Here is a 25,193-nt window from a genome sequence, read left to right as displayed (position 1 = left end):
TGCCTTAGCCCCTGCATCTGCTATGTGTTTTGGTTTATAATGCGGCAAGTTGCTATCCAAGGTAAACAGCCAGACTTTTGTAATGGTAGTTCTGGAGCTAATGTATTCATTTATGCGTTAATATATTTGGGGGTTCTGAGAGTTTCAGCACTCCCAATCGTCTCTGGTTTCACCCATCCTATTCGTTAGTCGGCTGTGACCAACATCCCCTGTCCTCGAGCGCGTCCTACTTTTCACTGGTCTGTGCAGTCCTACACCCTCCGCCTGACTTTCCCCCTCAGTTCCTTTCCCCATCCTCACCCACCCCCATTCTCCCATAGACCAGGTAGTGCCCGACTGAGTTCAGCCCCTTCGGCTGGAGGCTCGGGTTTATCTCGAATCAACGTGAATCTCATTCAGGAGCCGCACGCCGTGAAGAGAAGGAGCGGTCCCGTCACAAAAAGCCGGGGGGGACAGACTGCGACTAGGACAGGGAACGGGCCGACTTTTTCACCATAAATCGGAGCTGAGGGGAGGACGGGAGCCATGGCTATGTTCTCAGCTCTGGGACTGCTTTTATTATGCCAGCTTTTGACATCATCCCTGGCCCAGGTGGGTGACGGCCTTTCGAGCCCACAGTACTGTTCAGCGACAGATAGAGCATAGCTGATTGATATGTCTGACATGGTTTTTCGAATTACGCAGAAGTAGCGCACGTATTTCGAGTTCTTGTTAACAGGCGCACGTTGCAATAATTAATAATGCATTGCTCTGTGTCATCTTCAAAGTTTCGGAGACCTCAAGAGGATTATCAATGATCATATTTGCCTATTTAACGAGTATTACGTTTGATAGTAATGGCACTCCTAAAGTATGGTTGATAATTATGTGCGTTTGGTTTATCTCAATGTAATGTTTCTTTGCCATAGGCTAATTTCGTTTTTATTCTGGTGTTTTCTTGATTTGTGAAAGTGCAAACGGATTTAAGGAATGTTATGCGCAGGAGATTTTTGGCCTCCCTACAATGACACTATTGTTCCCTCAACCTTCCGCCAGGAATGTGCAGGGAAACACCAAAGCGATACCAATTTTAACAAAATTCCATTAAGCCTTTCCAAAGTTCATATACATAACAAGTAAAAAGGACTTCATGGTATAAAACGTTTTAAGCAACAATTGTGTACGTTTGGTGCGTGCGTAATTTGGCAACCTTTGGCATCACAGCTTGGGGTTTCCTTTTAAAACTGTCGAAAGTATCTTTATATTTACACCTGTGCTGTCACCAAACATGTTATTTGTACATAAACAATTTAGTGTATCATTGATTTCAATACACTGTGGACTCTGCTTTGGTTATTTTATGTATTTTGGCAATTCTACAGCATTAAATTCGGCAAACAGCACATTTTTGTACACATTTTAGAATGTGCTCATGGAGTTTACTGTTTTGGAAATAAGAAAAACTATCAACTGTCTTAGCTGCTATTAATAATAAATAATTTCAATTATTATGAAATTTCTTTTAAATGAGAATTTGCCATTCAATTGTATGTTTTGATATTTTGTTTTTCAGACACCTGGACCTCGAGGGCCAGGAGGACCCCCAGGGCCTCCAGGAGCCCCAGGGAAAGATGGCATAGACGTGAGTGGCCAGTGGGAGCCTTTTACAGGGTTGGGGAGCGAGTTTTAGAACAGTCTGCCGTTGTCTGTAATGCCCCCTGTGGAAACATCTCAGAAGTCACTCAGCACTAGATAGGAAATGTATTAAATGCACCCACACCCCCTGAGAGAGAGAGAGAGAGAGAGAGAGAGAATGATTATCTTGATCAGATGGTTGCCAACATCCTTGGTTACTAATTAAGTAATTTATTTTTGTTTAGCTTATTACATTAAAAGCTGAGCACCAACATCAAATGAAAATTAATTCTAATCTGAAATGTCCAGTTACTAAGCAGAGAGTTACAGGCAATTAGACACAATTATTTCTCTGGTGTCGGTGATCTGGTCAAATGGACTGCAGTAGGTCCAATTTTATCCAGTCCAGTGCTCCTCCTTTTTCAGAACTTAGAATGCTCCACCCCTACCCCCACCTGAGGCCCCATGGCAACCTCATCAAAGACTAACTGTTGATTGGTGCAAGAGGTGAATTGAATCACTATAGTTGTATTACTGGTTTTAGGATGGGAAAAAAAAGTCAAAACATCCAAAGAGGTGTGAGAATTACAGTTAATTTAGTTATGTTAACTAGTGCTAAACTGATTATCACATATCCTTGTTTGCTTTTGTCAAAGGGGTATCATACTACAGAGTTGCAGAACGCCAAATATTCTACTTCTTTCAATAAGACTAGTGTGTCCAAAATTGGAGACCTACTGGGGAATCCATAAAGAAAACACAGTTGGTGTTGCTCCAGCAAATTTAAACCATTTCACCCAAATGTGAATGCCTGGACTGACAGAGGGCTCATTCATGCAGTCCTGAAAGCCAAACGGGGGCCTTCTTAAATTTCTACCCCCACCTTCCCTACCTCTCCTCCTCTCCTCGCTCCCGTCCCTCATCTCCTGTCCCAGCCCCTGCTCAACACTGCAGGTTGGCTGTGGCACTGTTTGCTTTCTTCTACAGCCTGCCTTTTTCAGAGAACTTTAGAACACAAACCCCTCCACCTTGTGTGTCCAAGCCCTCTTCAGGGCTGTGCATTATTAGCAATATACCACACAGGTGTGTTAGTGAATGTATATAATTCCTTTGCATTGTACCTATTGTATCATCCTGGCCGGATTTAATTTGGTTTTCATTTATACATGAGGTGATTTTTAGGATACCAGGTGGCCTTTTGTCTGAGGCCACTCTAGTTGTCGGGGAGGGATGCATATAGAGTAGGAAAAGTAGGCACTTACGCTCTCAAGATAGAGCATAGAAAAATAACAAACTTCAAGACATCAAAGGATGAAAGAGATCTGTACTCTTGAGATTCTCAGATGGCATGTTTTAAAGCTACCTGTCTTTTCTTCTGTATTCTGATAACAGGGAAAACCTGGTCCAGCTGGGCTTGCTGGAAAGCCTGTGAGTATCCTCAGCTTAGTTTTTTGTTCTTAAGACATTTTTCAAAGAAGAACATGTATTGCATTTTAGTGGAAGAGAGAACTACAGCATCTATCTATTTTTTTCTATTCAGACCAGTTGATGCAGTAATTATATACACACAATGCAAGTGTAATATCTTATTGCATATCCATTATAATATTAATTGAGCCCTTTCAATCTGGACTGTCTCCAAGGGGCCTAAAGGTCAACCTGGAAAGCCAGGGACAGCTGGAAGCCCCGGACTGCCTGGTCTGCCTGGAGTGGATGTAAGTGATCGTGAGAAACAGATTATGATGTGACAAACTCTGCATGACAGAAAGGGGGATCAGCCAAGAAATTAGAAAGAAAGGAACACACACACACACACACACACACACACACACACACACACACACACACACATATATGTGCACACAACAACTGTCATTTTACAGTGAAATCACAAGACCAGTCACATGCCCACTGTAACTACTGTATCAAGTAGCTGTTGTGATCTCGTTGTACCTTATGTGATTAGCTCTGCCATAGGCGTATATGTAGAGCATACTGTGAGTGTACTAATGTTCCAACTCATTCTGTTGAATGTTTGCAGGGATTGACCGGTTCTGATGGCCCTGCTGGCATAGATGGACCTCCTGGAGAAGTAGTAAGTTTCTCATTCTCATTACGTCTATCATTGATCCACTTTTGAAGCACTGTGGTTTATGATGCCTTGAAATGCAGTCTTTCTGCTATCTGCTGCCTGGAAGCTGTTTGACACGCACACGCACTCGCACACGCACACACACACACACCTCTTGGCATTAATGTCATATATATGAGTAATTACATACATACACACACGCACACACCATTTGCATGGTCCTACCCTTTCTCATATCACAACTTTATAAACCAGTCCAGTGTAGGCCATGACTGGCCTACTTATAAGAAGAGCAAATGTGTCTGTATTAACATCAGAAGCACAAATTCTCCCTCGTGTCCCTTAAGTGTAGTCTGTATGGAGGATCTTTTGGAGGTCCTCTGAAGGTTTGCTCCTCGAGTCGCACAGTAAGGCTGGATTGTTGAACGCTTTTTGTCTGGCAGTTGTGTTTTTCATCCAGTCTGTCAGGCTGGATTTGTCGAGCTTCTCTGGGCTCTTTGTATGGGAATGCTTTTAATGAGGAAGCGTGTGACTTTTTTAGTCGGATTGATCTTGCACTGGAAACAGCGCTCCATAATCTTGTATGGAATGCTGAAGCTTCCCTGCATGAAGCTAAGCTTGAGCTGTGGAAGCCAAGGCAAGGCATCGCTTATGAGGAGTGTGGAAATATTATCCCATGAGGATGAGATGAGGGAAGCGATTTAGATGATAATGTATCTGTCTGCAAGGGAGGATAAGGGAACAGGTGGATTCCTTTACCTTGTTGACAGATATTATTCTAATCCCTTTGCTTTAGATTTTCACAACCATTCCAGTTCAACGCCTCACTTGTTAAATACAGTAATATCTCAGAAGAACAAACAACAGATTAACAGAACATTGTGGATATTTTTGCTGTTCCAATTTCAGGTCAGCAGGGTACAGACACCGTACAGGGGCTAAAAATCTCCTAGAGAGGGCCTGATTAGGGAACGGGTGTTTACACGCTCTCTTAATTAGATGGATTAAATTCTCCTAGCACAATTAAACTGAATCAGTTTGATACCTCTTGGCTGACATTCAGGCTCTTATAAGGTGGGTATTAAGGGCCAGGCCTACCCTGTGACACAGATGTTAGAGTGAAAAGTAGTTTGGTAGAGGCAGACACAACAAAAAAAGAGTTCTGGGAAAACACAGAAAACATTGACATTTTGTAAAGCTATATGACTACTGCTGTAGTGTGTGTGTGTGTGTGTGTGTGTGGTGTGTGTGTGTGTGTGTGTGTGTGTGTGTGTGTGTGGTGTGTGTCTGTGTGTGTGTCTGTGTGTGTGTCTGTGTGTGTGTGTGTGTGTGTGTGTGTGTCTGTGTCTGTGTGTCAGGGTTGTTTGTGTTTGTGTGTGTGCCTGCTGCTTGCTCATTCCTCAGTTAACACTCCAGGGGCAGAGGTTGCCGTGGCACTTCTGTGTTATGTGCCTGAGAGGGTCTTTCTTCCTCTCACCACACAGCCACTCCAAACACAGCTGACAGCAGGGTAGGGGGTCTGGGGGGTGGGGAGGAGGCCAGGACTAGGGCCACCTTTGAAATACACCTCTTATCACAACCATTCTACTGTAGCTCATTCAATTGAAAGAGGCTACATAGCAAATAAAGTGTAAAATTGCTATTTCAGTATTCATCAATGCTGAAAACTAGTGTTACTCAGGCAAGGCAGCTTTGATTATACAGACTGACAAATGGTCTAAAAGCACTTTAATGCATTTGTAAGAGGATTGCAAACTTATTCATGTATCATGTATGATTATTTATCATATTGTTTGATATAATAGTCACAATAGTATACTTTTGCCATTTTACTATCGGTGGTGTATATTCCTCTGAAATACAACAGAGCAACTGTAGTCAATAGTAATATTAATTGTCCTTGAAAATGAATTAATTCATTAATTGTCCTTGAAATACTGTACTGCATAAAGTGCACTACAACACTGCACTGTTACACTGCAAAATAGTCAGACAATAGTCACTGTTTCAGTCATTCAGTCTGTCGGTGTCTTTAAGCTTGAAGTTTATCAGTGTTGAGCGTGAACACATTTGCACGTTTGGCTTTATATTCTGCTATGCTTCAATGTGGACTATATGGACTCTAACTGTGTGGATCATGTAATATCCCTGTCTAACACATGTGCTTTTTATAGTGGATTTGCATGCATTTTAGCACTGTTCAGTGTGCGGTGACCCAGTATGCTTCTTCTCATGGTTCATGTCAGGTCACTGCAGCATTACGCACCATCATGGGTCATTTTCATCAAATGCGCAGCCAGTGAAAGGACGGGCAATCACAAAACCAGTGCATCACCAGCCAATGAAAAAATTCACAAATCTGTGTATGACTCGGGATGCCTCAAAAAGATCAGTGTACTAAAGGAAACACTGTTGTGTTATTTGTGTGTGGTTTGGATGGCCATTGTATGGAGCCCAGGAGGTGTCATTGCAAGATATTTTTCCATATTGAGAGAATGTGCCCATTTTACTAAATTGTGGTCTCATTTTACTAGATTGTGCACTTATTTTACTAGATTGTGCGCACAATTTAGTATATTGTGTGCATGATTTACTAAATTGTGCGCTTATTTTACAAAAGCACAATTTAGTAAAATAATAATAATAATAACTAGAAAATGTAATTTCGAGGAAATTACCAGTGCATGAAAATATAAACATACTGTATATTAACATAAAATGCCAAACAAACTTTTATTTGGAAACAGTTGGCAGGAGTCATAGTTGATAACAACTGACAGTTGAAATGGATGAACAGTTAAATAGTTGAGTAGTTTAAATAGTTAAATTATTTAATAGTGAATTATTGTAGTGAGGACATTTATTTTGAAACAGTTGTGGGCAGAGGAAATAGGAATAGAATCTGTAGTCTTAGCCAGATTGTATGCTTAAAGCCTGAGACAGAGTATATAGTTTAAAAGTTGAATTTAGATAGTGTAATGGATGTTGATAGACAGAAAGTTGAATGGATGTTGATAGGCAGATTGTTTAATGGATGTTGGTGGATAGTTTAATGGGTGGATAAGTGAATGGTTTGAAGAGGATGAATGGATAGAAAGTTGGATGGAATGTGCCTTATATCCTTGTAGAACGGAGAGACACAGAGAGAGTTGGCCTAGTTAAGCAGAAAGCAGTTGATACAGGTGCAATCAGTTTAACTGGCCCTTTGATGGGTCCTAGTAGTGAGCAGCTGGAAGTTGATACAGGTGCAAATCAAGTTAATTGTGATAGTGCCCATTGTGATGTCATCAGCCCATGTTTAAGCTTGTTTTTTATTAATATCTCAAAAAGTATAAAGTTTACAAAAGTGAAAAATACATTCCCCACGTGTCCTTTTCAAGACCTATGTTACAAAGTTTGAACGAAGTTTCTACGTTAAACGGTTAAAGCTGAATTAGATGCAGAAATTTGGTGGGAAGAAGAAGAAGAAGACTTCGGATAACAGAACAGTGCATTTTCATGCACTGTAATAATACATTTTATTTATAAAGCGCCTTTCAAGACACCCAAGGTTGCTTCACAAAAGGAATTTAAAAATACAGACAATTTACACCACACAACACAAAATAGCCAGATGCCGGACAGAGAGGCGTACTAGCACAGCGTTCCTGTAGGCACAGACATTAAGACATAGACAAAAAAATTAGCACACTATTTAGTAAAACGTGCACAATTTAATATATTGATAGTACAGTTTAGTAAAATGAGCACACTATTTAGTAAAACGTGCGCACAATTTAATAAAATGTGCGCACAATTTAGTAAAATGAGTGCACGTTTGCTGGATATTCACCAAAAAATATTTTGCAATGACCCCTCTAGGGTTCCGTACCATTGAAATCCTAATTCAATCCAAATTGAGGTTCATGCAAAGAAATTGACTTGATGCAAATTCTTTGACAAATTCTACTCACTCTTGTGTACTGCACATTTTTCTAAACGGATTATTTGTATTTTTTGTTTTCTTAGGGGGAAGCCGGACCTCCAGGACCAGCTGGACCACCTGTAAGTAACCGCTCGTTTGGACCTTCAGTCAATTGTTGAATGCAGTGTTATCCCCTGCGCAATACTTCCCCAAACATTGCGGATGTAGGTTGTTGATGTTTAGGTCATCTCTATCAAGACCACCTGACCTGACTCCCACCTGTATCTGTTGAGCTCCTCTAATGTCTCTCTCCACAATGAATTTTTCATTTTGGTCCATTTTCCAGGGCACACACTCAATATTATGGATGCATTCATTGTTATCACAGAGTAACACCACATCAATGTTACGACAGCAGTTCTGTAACCAGCTTTGCTTTGAATGCTTATTGTAGATGCCTAATGCATTTTCAGATGCATTTTCAGCACTGTATATAATGATATCACTTGAGGGTAGAAAGAAGATCATGGGGTTGCTATCCAACCATAACACTATCAATATTCACTGTTACTGATGCTTTCGTATGAAGTTTATTGTATAAAACTCTTGCAAGTCTAGCTTATGTTCCCTTTAATGCTTTTCTCATGACCCTTTCCATGTCTTCCGTAGGGCAGGGGGAGACCAGGAGCCCCAGTGAGTATGCACTCCTCACTTCAATGCAGCAGAATGGCATTGCTGTGTTAGACAATGTGAGATTATGGAGTGAACAGGGATGGCTTTGATCGTGTGTGTGTGTGTGTGTGTGTGTGTGTGTGTGTGTGTGTGTGTGTGTGTGTGTGTGTGTGTGTGTGTGTGTGTGTGTGTGTGTGTGTGTGTGTGTGTGTGTGTGTGTGTGTGTGTGTGTGTGTGTGTGTGTGTGTGTGTGTGTGTGTGTGTGTGTGTGTGTGTTTCCATGTCTCAATTGAAATGTTTAGGGGCCACCAGGAGCTAATGGATTGCCAGGCGGAGTAGGACCTCAGGGGCCAGCAGTAAGTATCTGAGTTTTGACTTAAACAGCTCTGTGCTGTCTGGTGTTCTCTCCCATTTAAACTGGTTTCCATTCAGCTAAAAACCAGCTAAGTCATTCTTTAGATATGTGATGGGCTTTATACAGTGACAGACAGAGTTGCACACAACCAATAGCTGGGCTGATCATGTCAGTTTTAAACAACACATACATGTTTTTTTTTTCTTTAAAATGACTAAACAACTACAAGAAAGATATTGTCTGCAGCTCAGAAATTGTTAAGTAAGGGTGTAATATACTGACTCAAGGTTAATTTTACCACTGGTTACACCACTTGAAAAGTCGAAAGTGAATTGCTAGCCAGGTTAGCTACTGTCATTATAATCAAACTCATCAAAACCCTATTTACTGTATTTTCCAACAGTGACCTTAGTTAAGAATAACAAGTGTAATTAATTCCATAATGTAATTGACTACAAAACGATGTTTTTGGTTTAATTGTGAGCTGTATGTACATCATTCATACTGTGCTCCAAACTAGTAGTGACACCCCAAAGCAAGTGTCTGTTGCAGAAGGGGGGTTTCGGCTACCTGATTGAAGAGCAGTCATCCCTCCTCCATAAGAGATGGACACTGAACAATCACAGGAGCTTAAATATTCCATGAGTGCACTGGCATACAGTCATGGTTGTAAAGTGAGGGAGGGAAAGTCCCCCTCCGAGAGTCAGGGCTGATTAAATGGGGTCCTGAGTAAGCGCTTAGCAGGATTTCACTTGAAGCCCTTTCATCAAAAAGCAGAGGAGAGGAATTCAAAGGTTTGATTTGGCGTGATTCCCCCTTCTACTCTTGTGAAGCGTAGGCGTACATTCATTATTCATATTGGAATTAATTTTAATATAATTATGTGTAAATGTTTAATGTTTCACATATAAGGGCAATTTATTGATACCTGTTGTTTGTTTATAGGAGTGGTGAAGCAGTATAAAAGTATTTTCATTGTCAATGATTTTTGAAATTGCAAGTGTAGAAAAAACGTGCAACATCAAGAAGGTATTATTTATCAATATTAGGCATACCAATATAATTAGACAATAGCTAATACACAGTTGCGCAACACACACACACACACACACACACACACACACACACACACACACACACACACACACATACATACATACATACATACATACATACATACATACATACACACACACTCATGTGGTGTGTTAAATAAGATTTTAAGACATTATTGTTTGTCTTCTTTTAGGGACCCGAAGGTCTGCCAGGACTTGCTGGCCCACCTGGGCTTGATGGACCCCCAGTAAGTTTCAGGCAGACGCCATTTTTCTGGTACCACAGCACTGAGCAACATGTATGAGTGTACACTATTTCCAGAAGACACATAGAGTGTTGTTATTTTAACAATGGTTTTATGATGACTTAATCCCAGTTTTTCTGCGTTATTAAAAACATGTCTGACTCCACTATGGTACTGCCATCTTGTGGATAAAGATCATTTCAATCCAGATGAAGTAAACCATGCTCAGTTTGATGTGACCTAAAAGGCAATTTGGGGTAAACAGGCACTGTTCAGTATTCCTCAATTAGTAACATCTTGTTTTCAGGGTCTTCCAGGGGCTCTTCCCGATGGTAGCGGTGATCTTTTGGTGAGTTGTTTTGTATTATTATATCTGATTCAACTTCAAGCTATATAAGTTGGTTGCTCCACATCACACTGGGAATGACGTATACCGTGGACACACAGAAATTGATAAAATACAGTAGATTAGTCTATACTAGTCCATATATTAACCTAATTAGTCTACTATTTTAAGTAATTTTGGATAAAAAGTGTCTGCTAAATGAATAAATGTAAATGTAGATTACCTGAACCCTCATTTTGCATTGTTTGTTTAATTTGCCTTCCTCCTCTCCTCTGTTCATACTCTCCTCCCTTCCTCCTCTCATCTCTTCCTCCTCTCCTCTGTCCACCGTCTCCTCTCTGTCCTCTCCTCAGTGCCCAGCTATTTGTCCCCCTGGCCCATCTGGTCCTCCTGGAATGCCAGGGTTCAAGGTACCTCCACTCTCATACGCTCTCATCCTCATTACTGTCAAAACAGACACCAGTGATGAGTCCACTGTTATCAGTCGGATGAAGTGACCTTTCTGTTTGCTTCCTACAGGGCCACACCGGTCACAAGGGAGACAAGGGAGAGCTTGGAAAAGACGGGGAGAAGGTGAGATTGCCGAGGTTGGGAGATGAGTGAAATCACCAGGGGGATGTGAGAGACCTAAGGGACTATTCAGCTTTATGAGAAACTCCTCTAGCCCTGGATCTATGGACAGTCCCCCACAGCCTGCAGTGTCCAGACTGTTTGTGCAAACAGCACATGAACCCAGTCAAAAGACATTTCAGCTCAGCAATATCTTTCACTTGGCACACGGGATATTGCCTCTCAATTTGTGGGAATTATATGTGACCCGTGGTGTGACCGCCGAACAGCAGTTGTATCTACAGCTCTTTGTCTCCCTAGACATCCTCCAGTGGAACACAAAGGATATAACCACTCTTCCTCACACACTGTTGTGTGCTGGTCATTTCAGGAGAATATAGCATTTAGAGAGGCACACCTCTGTGCCATGCCCCCTCTTTGACAAATGAAAGGGGAAGGGAAAGCGTGTCGAGGGTCTGGCAAGCCAAAAAGAGGTGTCCTAGAGCTGGACTCTATATTTTCTGGATACACTCACTCCATAATCTCACTGGACTCATCAACAACAACCTTGCTGTTTTCAAACACAATATTTGTCTTCTGTTCCAAAATAGAGGACACCCCCATTTGCCAAGAGATGAATGATTTTTATTCAAAATTTTTGTCCTAGTCAGGTCACTTTTAAGACAAATTGCTTTTGGTGAGGAAGGCACATAATCATAGATAGCCTAATGTTCATTAGCACATCATAGGTTGTGTGTATATCGATGTGTATACCGGAATACAATAGTGCTATATCAAAACAATGGACCCTTATTGATTTATTATTTTACCATGTAAATATCTCATCTACACAAAGTAATACAGACTTCACATTTTAGAGTAAATGTATGCTCACATTCATTTCATTCAATGCCTCCATCTTTGTCAAGATTTTGTGGCACATTTTAATGTGATTTCACATAAAGTACCATGATCTTTCTCGCCATTCACTTTTTAACAATGCTCATCATCACCTCTCTCCTCACAGGGTGATCCCGGCCCTCCTGGTCCTCCAGGTATTCCAGGCACAGTGGGTCTCCAGGTATTCTTTTTTTTCTCTCTCTCTTTCTCTCTCCTCTCTCTCCTTCTCTTTACTTCTCTCTCACACTTTCTCCTTCCCTTCATTGTCCTCTTGCTCTTCAATGACAATAAATGCCAGTGCTGCCCTTCAGCCAGAGTGCTGTTATTCTCTGTAGAGCCTGTCTAGACGGCACAATCCACAGGTGTTCTAAGCTCAGATGCAATGCGCCATGCACTCACCTACGCACAGTGAGTGGAATGACAGGACCGTCGTGGGCAGGCCTGTTGAGAACACTTTCGGTGGCCTGTATCATTATCTTCAGACATGGCTTTTTAATGGCTCTGTGTTCTGCTCAGAAAAATCCAGACGGATCAATCTGTGGGCTTTTTGCCATGAGTTGGTATTGGATGGTGATGATGGTTTTGCTTTTTGTGATAAAGCTCAAAATCTCACGTCTTTCCAGGGTCCAAGAGGTCTGAGGGGACTGCAAGGCCCGGTGGGGGCTGTTGGAGACAGGGTGAGTTCAGATCCACAATATGGCTCCTCATAATTTGCCACAATATAACATTCCAGTGATCTCTTTAAACGTTTAAGTATAAGTATAAGTATATATACTCTTTTGATCCCATGAGGGAAATTTTGGTCTCTGCATTTATCCCAATCCGTGAATTAGTGAAACACACTCAACACACAGTGACCACACAGAGAGGTGAAGCACACACTAATCCCGGTGCAGTGAGCTGCCTGCAACAACAGCGGCGCAGGTGCCTTGCTCAAGGGCACTTCAGCCGTGCCTACTTGTCGGGGTTCGAACCGGCAACCCTCCGGTTACAAGTCCGAAGCGCTAACCAGTAGGCCACGGCTGCCCCCCAATATGGCGTTTGACCGCCATATTTCCATATATGCTATGATAGCTATGCTAAAAATGTAAATGTAAATGTCAGTGTTAAGGTCAAACTTGTAGTGTATCTTTTAAACGGGATGTGTCATGTTGACGCTAGGGTTGAACTGTGTATGTGCCTTGCTTTTTTCATAGGGATATCCTGGCTTCAGAGGCAAGCCTGGCCCTCCTGGAGTCATCGGGAAAACAGTAAGTGTTTGCTTGTGTTTGCTATTTGTGGTTGTTTTCTTTATTTTTCGTAGAGTAACATAATGGCTCACAATGGGTATTAATGGCTCACAGTGGGTAATATTAACATTGCATCAAGTTTTGTGAAGGTTTTGCTTACTCTCAGCAATAAAAAGCAGTGGGTCTGTCATTTGATGATTCCAGGGAGATGCCGGTGAGAGAGGGCCAGAGGGTTTCAAAGGACCAAAAGGAGAGATTGTAAGCATATGAAATGGGTTATTTGAGTCCAATTGCATTTATCTCATTTTGTTTAAGCATAACCTGCAAACATCCTTTTCTTGTTCCCCTTTTCAGGGTAAAATCGGGCCTAAGGGAGTCCCAGGGCCAGCAGGACCCAAGGGGGAGCCTGTAAGAACCTCCAAACCTTTCAGTTACTTAAAGCATAAGCAAACATACAAACAAACAAACAGTACGCCATTTCCTGTCCACAGAGAATAAGGACTTTTCCTTTGCTCAACCCCCCTCCCCCCACCTTCTCTTTCTACAGGGCATTCCCGGCAGAGACGGCAAGGACGGCACACAGGGATTAGATGGAGAGAAGGTAAGCTGTGCATTTTTCCGCCTTGATGGAGATGCAGTTCAAATCCTCTGTTGTCTTTCCCAGTGGAGTCTGGTTGATATAACAATCACAGTGCTTCTTCTGTGCGTTGCCAGGGAGATGCTGGAAGACCTGGGGTGCCTGGTGAGAAAGGCCCCAACGGCCTGCCTGTAAGTATACCTAACTGTATTTTTACCACAACCCCCCTCCAAAAAACAAATAATTTAAGGTTGATGGTTAGAGGTATTCTTTCCAGTGGAAAACACTGATGTGACATGGACAAAAATCCTATGTATCTCTTCTGTTGACATCTTTAAGGATGTCTCTGTATGTCTTTTGTATGTATGTGACGTATTGTCATTGTATATTACAGGGTTTACAAGGAAGGGCTGGAGCAAAGGGAGCCAAAGGAGGAGTTGTGAGTTATGATCATTTGATCAATGTTATTTGGTCATGTGTGGATAATCACTGTCAATGAGTGCACAGAAACCAGAGAAGCCATGACATTTGTGATAGTCGCCACAGAACCATTCTTAATAGAAAAATACTAAAAATATGTGTGATCTTGCTCTTACTGAGAGAAACCTTTGAATGTTTCTTAGCAAATAACAAGCTGGAAATAATTGTATAAAAGTCAAATTTATGCTATTGCCTATTATATATTCAATTAGCATGGCAATGTAATGACAATTGGCATCATGCTCAGAGATGCTTTTGTCCGACGGCTGCTTCAGATGATATACAGTAGTGTGAGTGAAAATTCATGTTTGAGGTAAATGATAAGTAAGAATTCAGTCAGGAGCATTATAGAGTAAGATATATTGTCACAGTGCCAGTGAAACATCACAATCAGATATGACCAAAACTTAACGTGAAATGTAACACATTTTATACACCACAATATGGCCACAAAAATGATGTGCAAAGCATTGACACTAGCCTACTGACACTGCTGCAACATGGAGACGGATCTGACGGAGATGTCCTAATAGCGAGAAGAATAAATAAGTGGTTGTGGGACTAGAATATCACTAGAGTCGTGTAGATGCGGATGTGGCTGCTGTGTCTAACCCCATCCTTTTCACTCGTGGCAGGGGGACTCTGGAGAGATGGGAGAAGCGGGACCCTCTGGAGAGCCAGGTATTCCTGTATGTATCTGATGCTGTAGGCGGTGTGGGTTTTAATATTTGTGAATGGCTCATTTGTAATGATCTCTTGTCATAATTGGATTTGCAATGTACCCTCTTTCTAAAAGCCTGTAATTCATTAAACTCTGAATTATAAAACTAGCCAGAAACAATGATTCACCAAGCCACAAGCATAGTTAGCCACAAGCATGTTTCCTATCTGTTAGTATATTGATACGCTAATTTTTCCCACAGGGTGATATTGGAATTCCAGGAGAGAGGGGAGAGGCTGGACCCAGAGGTGTGGCAGTAAGTATGCACAGAAGCCAAACACTCAGCCACAACATCCACAGTAACCTGAGGCTTCAGCTCCAAAAACATGCCACCATAGCGTCATTATGGAAATTTGAAGTCCAGGAAGCTTTCACTAATATAAACCGCTCTCTTTAAACCTTTGAAGTGTGCACAATAGTTTGTGCCCTGTTTCCACAAGAGTGTAATCAGTGTCATGAAATTGTATAATGCAAACAGTATTCTGAGAGGTCATCAGGTTGTTTTTGTCTGGGCTGGCAGGGCTAGGGGTCACATATAGGCATATACAAGTTTGAGTTGTATGGTGTGGGCACACTGACTAAAGAAATACAGTAGAGTATATAGTACAAGTATATATACTCTTTTGATCCCGTAAGGGAAATTTGGTCTCTGCATTTATCCCAATCCGTGAATTAGTGAAACACACTCAGCACACAGTGAACACACAGTAAGGTGAAGCACACACTAATCCCGACGCAGTGAGCTGCCTGCTACAGTGGCCCTCAGGGAGCAGTGAGGGGTTAGGTGCCTTGCTCAAGGGCACTTCAGCTGTTTCTACTGGTCAGGGTTCGAACCGGCAACCCTCCAGTTACAAGTCTGAATCGCTAACCAGTAGGCCACGGCTGCCCAGAGAGGAGTCAAAACCTATGCGTCTTTTTTAGAAATATAGGTTATACTTATACTTAGTAAATGGCAGTAGCACAGTTATCTTTGAGTGCAGTTGTATATATATAGAGTGAGTCTATTAAAAATGTTAATTTGTTCTTTGGGTATCTGCTTTCTGCTTTTTAATTCAGTGCTATAAAGGCACCTATCTAATCTACCATTATTATTCAGTGCTATAAAGGCACCTATCTACTCTACCATTGTTATTTACGGACACGTTTATGATGTGTCATCATATGGCTGAGATCTTCAAGCCTCCCTTGAGTATTTTAAACCTATTGGATTATGCTCTTGGATGAAATTGGGCTACTCAACTGAAAGTCTGACCATTAGTCAATGTGTAAACAGTGCAAAAAGAGTAAGATCGACCATAAGAACATGATACATTCTCCACAGAGAATGATGAATTTTCAACATTTCTCATGCATCACTTAAGTGACTCTATCTTAGATTTTCACAATAGCATAGAAAAATAATTCAACAATAAAGATCCAATAGGCAGCAAATACTGCTGCACAGTGTGAGTAAGAGTGTGCCTTGCTTGCACTGTGCAGCTTACTGCACACAGCAGTTACAAGTCAACAAGGATTCAATATTTAGCAGGCCAGGAAGTGCATAATTGAACTGAACACTTCTTATATCTATGGTGAGACCATAACCCTGTTTTCAAAATGCTGCACAAATGTAACAATATCCTTAAATCAGAATCAGCTTTATTGGCCAGGTTTGTGTATACAAACAAGGAATTTGACTCTGGTTGCTCTTTGCTCTCAAAGTACACAATAATCACTTTACATATAAGAATAAAAACAGAAAGGAAAGTAAGAGTCAGAAATATTTAATATACACAAATACTGTTAAAAATATACAATATACAATAACACTACAATAAAAATATAAAAAAAATATGAACATTTTCAGCTATGGATTTTCTCCATTCCTTTATGATAGCAAAAGTTTCATGTTCTCATGTTTAAATTACATTTCCAGCAATGCTGCAATGTAGGGGTGGGAATTGGCAAAAATGTGATTATCCAATACTATTGCGATATTTGGGCCACAATACGATATTATTGCGATTCTTAACATATTGCTATACAACAAGTATTGTGATTTGATTCCACGATATATTGCAATTCATGTCTCCCATATTATTCAAAGGCATTACAAACAAATAAGGAAAATAAGACTGTTCAACTCACTTCAAATGTCACATTTAATTCTGTGAACAATATTATCTTCTACACTTAAAGGAATATTCCACCATTTGGAGAATTACACTCATTTTCCACCTCCCCTTGAGTTAAACAATTGATTTTTACCTTTCCCCAGTTCATCCAGCTGTTCTCTGAGTCTGACAGTAACACTTTTAGCTCCAGCTCATTGATACAGATTAGACCGTTAGCTTATAGGAGAGATGCTAACGGTCTAATCTGATTCAATGAGCTGGAGCTAAAAGTGCTACTGTCAGACTCAGAGAACGGCTGGATGGTAAAACTCAATTGTTTAACTCGAGGGGAGGTGGAAAATTAGTGTATTTTCCCAAATGTTGGAGTATTGCTTTAAGTGCAAAAACGTAGTAGGAGGGTAGTGCAAAAAACCTAAACCCGAAGTAAACCCGACTCAAATGAAAGTAAAATAGATAATTATATTATATAATTAAATATTGGAATACTTTGTGCTACTGTATCAATATAATTGCATGCATAAAATATTGCGATAATGAATAGGATTTTCCCCACCACCACTACAATGATGACGTGAGTTTCAGTGGTGATCTGTGTGTCTATGTTTAAAGATAAGCTTGAGTGTGTGAAAGTTATTTTTCTGTTCATTGACATTTTCCCATGTCTGAATTAAGTTTCAAGCCTTTTTTTTATCAAAGATGTTCAATTCAATACAAAATTACTGTGACTTGCACTCATCTACAAGTCTTAATCATTCTTCTTTGTCTCTACCATCATAACCGACAAAAGAATAGTGTGTGCTGTTGCGAGATGAGACAGGATTAATCTATGATTAGTTTGGTGTCACCATAAATAAAGGACTATTGGAACTCAGCCCATCCAGAGAGACAATTAGTCTTGATTAGCTTCATAAAAAACTACTCTTTGTGATCAGTCATAAGATGGGTAAGAACTTAAATTGTTGCCTAGCAACACATGAACATGATGACATTCTTAGGAGTGCTTAGTGCTGTCCCCTAGCACATTCATGCATGCATGCGTGCGCGCACACACACACACAACACACACACGCACACTTGTGTATACACATAGAGGGAAAGAACTGAGGAGGCAGTCAGATGAAGATAAAACACTTCCGAGGCTGCTGTTCGCACAGTAAGAACCAGCAGCGAGGCCGCTGGTGCCTCGTGTTGACCTTTTCAGACAGAGCAAGTCTTCCATCAGTCTATGCACCCTTATCTCATTTCAGCACTAGGCTTTCATTATCATAAGTAACTAAGCCATGCCACATGCAACATTCTGATGATCGGACCTTGCTGGGTAATAAAATCACCTGGCATACGAAAGGCTGTTCTTTTATTAGACTCGCCGCGTCACATGGACCAGTAAATTATAGTGGTTAAGCAAAGCTGTTGGGTGTGAGGATACATCCACATGGAGACAGTCAAAGAGCCACTTTTGATAATTTGTCTTTCATCCTGCCAGCCCATTTGTGAAAGCCGGAATGATGAAAAGAGAATTAGCTGGCAGCAGAGAGAGAAAAGTCAGATGCCTGGAAGGGTGGCGTGAGTTAATGAGGGAAAGTGGTTGATGTCTTCTCCTGTCCGTCCATGATTAGACCTCATAGATACGCCTCATCTGTCTTGCAGGGTGGCCTTGGACCGGTGGGAAATGCAGGACCTGAAGGATCAAAAGGCTACCAGGTAAAGTCAATCAGCTGTGACACATAACCACCATCCGGCTACCAGGTAAAGGCAATCAGCTAGCATGCCACACCCCACCGTCCTGTTTAATACTACAAGGTAGTTAATCAGCTGTGACACGTCCCACCACACTGTCTAATACTATGACGTGTGTTGGTGGGTAAGTCAGGTGTCCTCTTGTGGTAGTGTTCAAATTATAAAACTGCAATGCAATAAAACCACACTAGCAGAATAAAGGCTGCAGCTTATTACATCTATGGTCACTTCTCATCACTTTCTCATGACCTAACACATCACCTTACTTGTGACTTTACTCGTCACATTACTTATTCCTCTTCGTCTTGGATGGAACATAAAGCTCCAACTAGCTGCCTCCAACTTCCACTAACCTCATATAGTTGAGGTTTTTTTCTCTTTGTATTACTCTCTGAAATGACATTTAATTCACAGGGTGTTAAAGGAGCTCTTGGAGACCCTGGCCTTCCAGGGCCAACAGGAATCAGAGGAGGATTTGGTGAGCGGGTGAGTTGCCAACTGTTCTGGATCTGTGATGAGTCATCATAACTTACACTACCGTTCAAAAATTTGGGGTCACTTAGAAATTTCCATTTCACTCCATTATAGACAGAATACCAGCTGAGATCAGTTGCATTGTTTGTTTGTTTTTTAAATCAGGGCAGCAGTTTTCAAATTACATTATGTGCTTACATAATTGCAAAAGGGTTCTCCAATGTTTTCTCAGTTAGCCTTTTAAAATGATTAGTAAACAGAATGTGCCTTTAGAACATTGGATGAATGGTTGCTGCTCATGGGCAATGTAGATATTGCAATAAAGATCAGCCAATTCTTTCTGCAACAGTCATTTCCAACATTAATGATGAAAACAAGGACTTCTAAGGATTTCTAAGTGACCCCAAACTTTTGAATGGCAGTGTATAAATATATATGTCACACAATATATATGATACATATATATATATATATATATATATATATATATATTTATGTGCATGTATGTATGTATACACACACATAAACACACGTATATGTATTGCACTATAGCAGTACATCAGCAGTACAGCAGTTTTGTTATCATGAGTGTAAGAATGTAGGTTTGAATGCTTCATACTCAACAACTAGCCATGTCATGGCCAGCCAGACAGCCAAAAATGCTTCACACGTGAAGAATCAACAGTGAACTGGCACACTAATTGATAGATTTTTATTATAAGATAGACACATTTTGATTGTGTTTATATCCTGCTAATATCCAAGATTCTGTCTAAAGACCATAGCACTTGTTTTGAAAATGATCAATTGTAATGAAGAGAAGCGTTACATTAAAACGATGAAAATGATGACATATTGTTCTGACACATGTGTTAGTATCACTGACATGTCAGAGAGAAGTATACTTGTATACACATTTCACGATGTTCAATTCAGTGGGTATGCTAATAGATTCATTATCCACACAGGCACTAATTACTGTTGTGCCAATCAACCACTGTGCTGAGAACCAACCTTTAATGTGTCTCCACTCATCTTACTAGTCAATTACTGTAGCTTCCCTCCCAAAGCACTTTACAGGACTGTGAAAGGACATTTGTGAAATCATCATCAGATATTTAATCGGCCACATTTTAGAAGCAACATACATTTGATTTCATACAGCTGTGTGTTTAGAAGTATAGTCTTGGAAACTGTTCTATAATATTCTATAAGAAAAAAACAGTTTTCCCTGCCCACATACAAAAAGGTAAAAATAATCAAAGACAACAATACAATCTCAAACAGATAAGAAGTCTTGATCTTAATCAGGAAAATGAAACACTACAGCCATACAGTGTGTAATGTCTGCATCCTGAATATTATAAATGCTGTAGTACTTCAGATTTTGTAGAATATGAGCTGCACAACAAATGTTTGTCTTCACTGAGCTCCGTGGTATTCGGGTTGTGTGCCAATTTTTATTTTATTTTTTTTAAATCAAACACATTGCTGTGGAAATGTGCCTGTCTTCTTATAGCGAAACCCTCGCAATCGTGCACTGAGTGTCTGATACTTGATATAGAGAACAGAATGGGGAAAAAAGATAACATTCAACCACATAAATAACTACTCCAGATATACCCACACTCAGACAAACATGGCAGCTCAACCAGAGATCCAAGACACAATGGCAGTGATAACATATCACACATAGAGAGTGCACAATAGACACAAAATAAAAAGACAAGCGCCTCATCTTCCTTCCCCTCCCCCTCCCCTCCCTCCCTCCAGTCGTGTACCCTGAGTTGTGTTTTCATAAAGCGCTCGGAGGAGAGGTAGCCTTCTCTCAACAAAGCCTCCTCCTGTTCAGGGAGCTGGGGCACGAACAAAGCCCACCTTTATACGGCCTGCTTCAGGGCTCCAGGGCCACCGTGCTCCCCTCTCTACATACACACGGCACACAACCGGCCCGACCACCACCACCAGGAGCAGCCGCATGTCTGGCTCAAATGTGTTCACTATTTATTCTCTCTCCCTCTCTCTAACACCTAAAGGGTCCTGTTGGAGCATCTGGCCCTAAAGGAGACATGGTGAGGAGTTTTTATATATATTTCTTTTGTTTTGTGATTGACCTCTGTCTGACCTTAAAGTAAACTTTTTGTGAAGTTAGTTTGTATGAACCAGGGATGGTTCATCAACCCTCTGGTCTAAAGGATTCACAGACTTTGTATGAACTCTGTGAAATCTGTTTTCCTGTTTCAGGGTGTGGCCGGAAGTGATGGTTTGCCGGGAGAAAATGGCGAGCCTGTAAGTTAGACATTTGTTTGCTCTCATCAACTGAAATTTTGGATTTTAGACTTGGCTAATGTTATTAGTTAAAGGCAATGAATGGTCTAACCCAAGAGCATATGGTGCACTAAAGCTTTAATTTCTCACTATTTCAGGGTCCATTTGGCCCGGTTGGACAAAAAGGAGAGGTGAGTTTTTCACTCGCATACATATCTCTCTCTGTCACACACACACACTTTTCATGTCAAGCACCTCAGTCTCAAAAACACACCGATGTGGTCTCTCCTTGTACACAGTACACCTACAGCAAACACAGCAGCCCTATTTAATGGAATATTAAATTACCCTCAAACGTGTGGATATTTAACAAGCTCCCAGTCTCTTGCCTTCTCTCTTCAAGACCCTACTTTGGGAAGTCATTCACTGAGATTCCAGGGCACATTCCAGGTTTAACTGGATTAAATTATCCTAATGGATTGCTTCTTTAGCTTTCTTAACACAATTTCATCAGGGCTCGTCAGGAGAACGAAGCGAGAGAGAAGAGAGGACGGGGGGATGTGGGGAATCATGCAACATGGCAGCGAAGCCTTCTGCTCAATTAGTGTAATTACAGCGAGCTCTCTGATGTGTCTTGCTCGCTTCTTTGCTCTGTCTCGCATTGTTATTGTTCACCTAATTATTCTGTGAGAAGTGCTGCACGCGGCCGCCCACTCCTGTGCCGAGGGGCCGCAGAGCGACTCACTCATGGGCTTCCTGTGTAGAAGAAGCTTCCCGCTTCTTCTACACTGCCAAACAAGTTACTCTCCTGTGGAGCTTCAGTATGAGAGGGCCCAATAAAGCAGCTGCTGCTTTGACGCTTGGCAATGTGTCCGAGATAACATTACGTCCAGGAAAAGAACAATGAACCCCCAAAAGAGTCACATTTCATATTTCACACATATTCACTTGTCTTCTGGTCTGCTTTGAGTGGGTCTGAAGGAGGGATCTGAGGATTTTGTAGTTTGTGATGTTGTGGTGCCGTCTGATTGGCAGTCTGGGAAGCGTGGTGAGCTGGGGCCGAAGGGCGTGACGGGACCCCAGGGGGAGATGGGAGCCAGAGGACCCCCAGGAAAGACTGGCCTGATGGGACTGCAGGGGGAGCAGGGTCTGACCGGCATTGCTGGAAAGTCAGGCGTGCCCGTGAGTTATCCAATCTCAACCAGCTTCATTCTGTGTCAATCCATCTTTTTTATCTGCTCACTGCTGACTGTGTAGGTGTTTGCATTGTGCAGCTGAAGAACTGAAATTATCGCAATTCATGTTAATTTTATAAAATTACCAGGTATGTCAAAATATTGGTTATAGAAATGGATACCTTGTTCTTATTATTAACCATACCCTTGCCAATCACACACACACATAGTTCTAACTATGTCTTAAGAAGATAGACAAGACTTGGAGGAAAGATAGATAGCCATAAACTCCTTCTTTAAGACTATAGAGCAAACTCATTCCTTTTACCTCATGTCCTCCTCTTCCAGGGAAAGCTGGCTAGTGAGCAGCACATCAGAGAGCTCTGTGGATCAATGATTGATGGTGAGAACCCTGCATTGTTGTCCAGCAGCTGTAGAACTCTGTCTGTTTAAACAACAGCTCACCTCCTCACACCGACTAATTGTTTGGTTCTGCTCTCTTTCTCTCTCAGATCAGATTGCGCAGTTGGCTGCCAACCTGAGGAGGCCACTTGCTCCAGGAGCAGTGGGCCGCCCCGGCCCAGCTGGCCTCCCAGGGAAAACAGGAGAGGTTGGATCTGTAGGACACCCAGGAGCCCGTGGACCCCCAGGATACAGAGGCCTTCCCGGAGAGCTGGGCGACCCTGGCCCCAGAGGTGACCTAAAATATGGATCCAAAGCAAAACAGGCCTAAAGACTAACCAAAAAAACTCACATGTATTCAGTGTAGCTATATGCTACTGATACTAATTAAACAATCAAAGCAAAACACATTCCTGGGATCCATAATATTCATGTTGTGGTGATTTTCAGGCTTAGTCAGTATTGCTTGGTAACTTTGACTTATGTGACATTCAACAGGTGATTTTGGAGAGCAAGGAGACAAGGGAACAATTGGCAAGGCAGTTGATGGGCCACCTGGTGACCAAGGAGAGGAAGGTTTGTCAATGGCCTGTGTCTTTGCATGATGAGCACCAATGTAAAAGGCTACCTAACCTAGAAATCATAGAAAAATATTGTTTATAGGGACCAGATCTTTGACAGCAATTAATACATTATCACAGCAGCTGTTCAGTTTAACTGCTGTGGCAATCACCTGAGGCAATGTAGCGAGTATTTTGTTTTGGATGGGTATTTATGAACTTATCCCTCCTGCTATGGCAATCACCAGATACAATGTAGCGAATATTTGTTTTGGATGGGCATTTATGAACTTATCCTTTGTGCCTTGTGTTCAGGTTTGCCAGGAGTGAATGGAATTGTTAAAGATGGCCGCGATGGCGCCCCTGGAGACCCGGGAGAGCCAGGAGAACCAGGCCGAACGGGCCGCACCGGACACCAGGGCCCATCCGGCATCTGTGACACGTCCGCCTGCCATGGGGCATCCGTGGCCGGGAAGAGCCACAATCCCAAGAACCATTAGACAAATACTCGACCTCATCCCTCCCTCACCCCACCCCAGCCTGAAGACGGCCTATCCCCCCGTTGGGAGTGGAGAAAGCTGAGTGAGCAAGATCGAGAAGAAAGACAAGAGGTCACTGCAAATTTTTTTATGATTTCTTTTTTTTAGCCAAACAGGAACAATAAAAGAGGAGATGAGAGAAATTATTTTTAGAATGTATTTTTTAAAAAAGAGAGGGAGAAGATCATGGAAGAGCAAACATCATGGCAGTTGGAAAGAACAGGCCTGGAAAAGTGAGACTTGAAATGGAGACACCATCAAAGAATAGGACAAAAAAGATAGTCCATCACATCAGCGGGGCGAGAGTCCATCAGCTATGCTCTGAGTGACAGCACAAGTTTACTCCACACAGAAAAGACAACTCTGCAAAATGGAGAAGTGGTTACTAACCATTCCAATCCCATCACCGTGTATATGTATGTGTAAAAAAAGCAAAACCTGAAAAAAGATTACTTTATTCCCTTCATCTTATTATGCCCCGTCCATCTGAAGCTCCTTTGGAACTTCATAGCTGTGATTGTTGGCAGACTAACTCTTCACCAAGGTGCTATGAAAGTAAACACGTGCTTCAAAGGTTTTTTCACTTCAACCAGAAGAGTTTACCTCAAAGCATGGGCAAATACACAGAAACTGGTCAAACATAAGAGTGACAATGTACAACACGTACATTAATGAGCCCTGCTTTGTGTAAAAACATGAAGAAATAAGTGTTCAGATATTTTGTATATTACTGCACCCACCATATTTTTCATTGAGTTAGTTTAGTTTTTTAATGAAACAAAACTAAAGTGTTTTTTTTTTGTTGTTGTCATTGTTGTGTTTTTGTTTTCTTTGAAACATGTTGGAACAAACAACCCCCCTTTCAAAATGGTTCCAAAATAAAACAAGCAAGTGTCTTTGCAGACGCTTCAGAATCTGTAAGTACTGTAAGTCATTGGCGAATCGTGGGCTTTTTCACTTTTTCTGGCAATTTTCACCATCTCCACTATGTACTGGTGCTGTAACTATTAAATATACATGATTTTAAATACTATTTATTATTTGTGGGTGACTTGTATGTACAGTAAGACGCTATAGCACCATGTTGTAAGAAATATTGAATAAAGCCACTTTTCAGTAAAACAGTACTCTCCTCAAGTAATCAAGTCTATCGGCTGAACTGTATCCATCAACAGAAATAGTTTT

At 41.4% G+C, this 25,193-nt stretch overlaps 1 protein-coding gene across 1 annotated transcript; it reads left to right on the top strand.

The window, feature by feature from the left end:
• Positions 1-51: 51 nt before the first annotated feature.
• On the top strand, positions 52-25,179 carry col9a3 (collagen, type IX, alpha 3). Its single transcript, XM_076275790.1, has 32 exons — positions 52-591; positions 1,553-1,621; positions 3,007-3,042; positions 3,258-3,329; positions 3,656-3,709; positions 7,715-7,750; positions 8,280-8,303; positions 8,585-8,638; positions 9,887-9,940; positions 10,245-10,286; positions 10,637-10,693; positions 10,803-10,856; positions 11,860-11,913; positions 12,356-12,409; positions 12,929-12,982; positions 13,166-13,219; positions 13,316-13,369; positions 13,509-13,562; positions 13,676-13,729; positions 13,933-13,977; positions 14,654-14,707; positions 14,942-14,995; positions 18,501-18,554; positions 19,005-19,076; positions 21,101-21,136; positions 21,309-21,353; positions 21,491-21,523; positions 22,368-22,514; positions 22,856-22,910; positions 23,020-23,202; positions 23,408-23,485; positions 23,785-25,179. Exons 1-32 carry the CDS (start codon positions 526-528, stop codon positions 23,967-23,969), a joined length of 2,037 nt encoding a protein of 678 aa, XP_076131905.1. The 5' UTR covers positions 52-525; the 3' UTR covers positions 23,970-25,179.
• The last annotated feature ends 14 nt before the right edge of the window (positions 25,180-25,193 follow it).

The sequence above is a fragment of the Alosa pseudoharengus genome, unplaced genomic scaffold (assembly GCF_046254945.1).
Source record: "Alosa pseudoharengus isolate Yale_2024_CS ecotype anadromous, Long Island Sound unplaced genomic scaffold, YU_APseudo_1.1 YU_APseudo_1.1_scf_9, whole genome shotgun sequence".
In the NCBI taxonomy this organism is placed as follows: domain Eukaryota; kingdom Metazoa; phylum Chordata; class Actinopteri; order Clupeiformes; family Clupeidae; genus Alosa; species Alosa pseudoharengus.
Note: the sequence above shows the minus strand (reverse complement) of the source record. Positions and strands in the feature narration are given on the sequence as shown.

What these genes read in the sequence shown, in the direction of transcription:
- col9a3 (XM_076275790.1), top strand. Translation starts at nt 526, where the DNA reads ATGGCTATGTTCTCAGCTCTGGGACTGCTTTTATTATGCCAGCTTTTG. An exon ending in ATGGTAGCGGTGATCTTTTG is followed by an intron (nt 10,287 to 10,636) that starts GTGAGTTGTTTT and finishes TCCTCTCCTCAG; the next exon opens with TGCCCAGCTATTTGTCCCCC. An exon ending in AAGGACCAAAAGGAGAGATT is followed by an intron (nt 13,220 to 13,315) that starts GTAAGCATATGA and finishes TCCCCTTTTCAG; the next exon opens with GGTAAAATCGGGCCTAAGGG.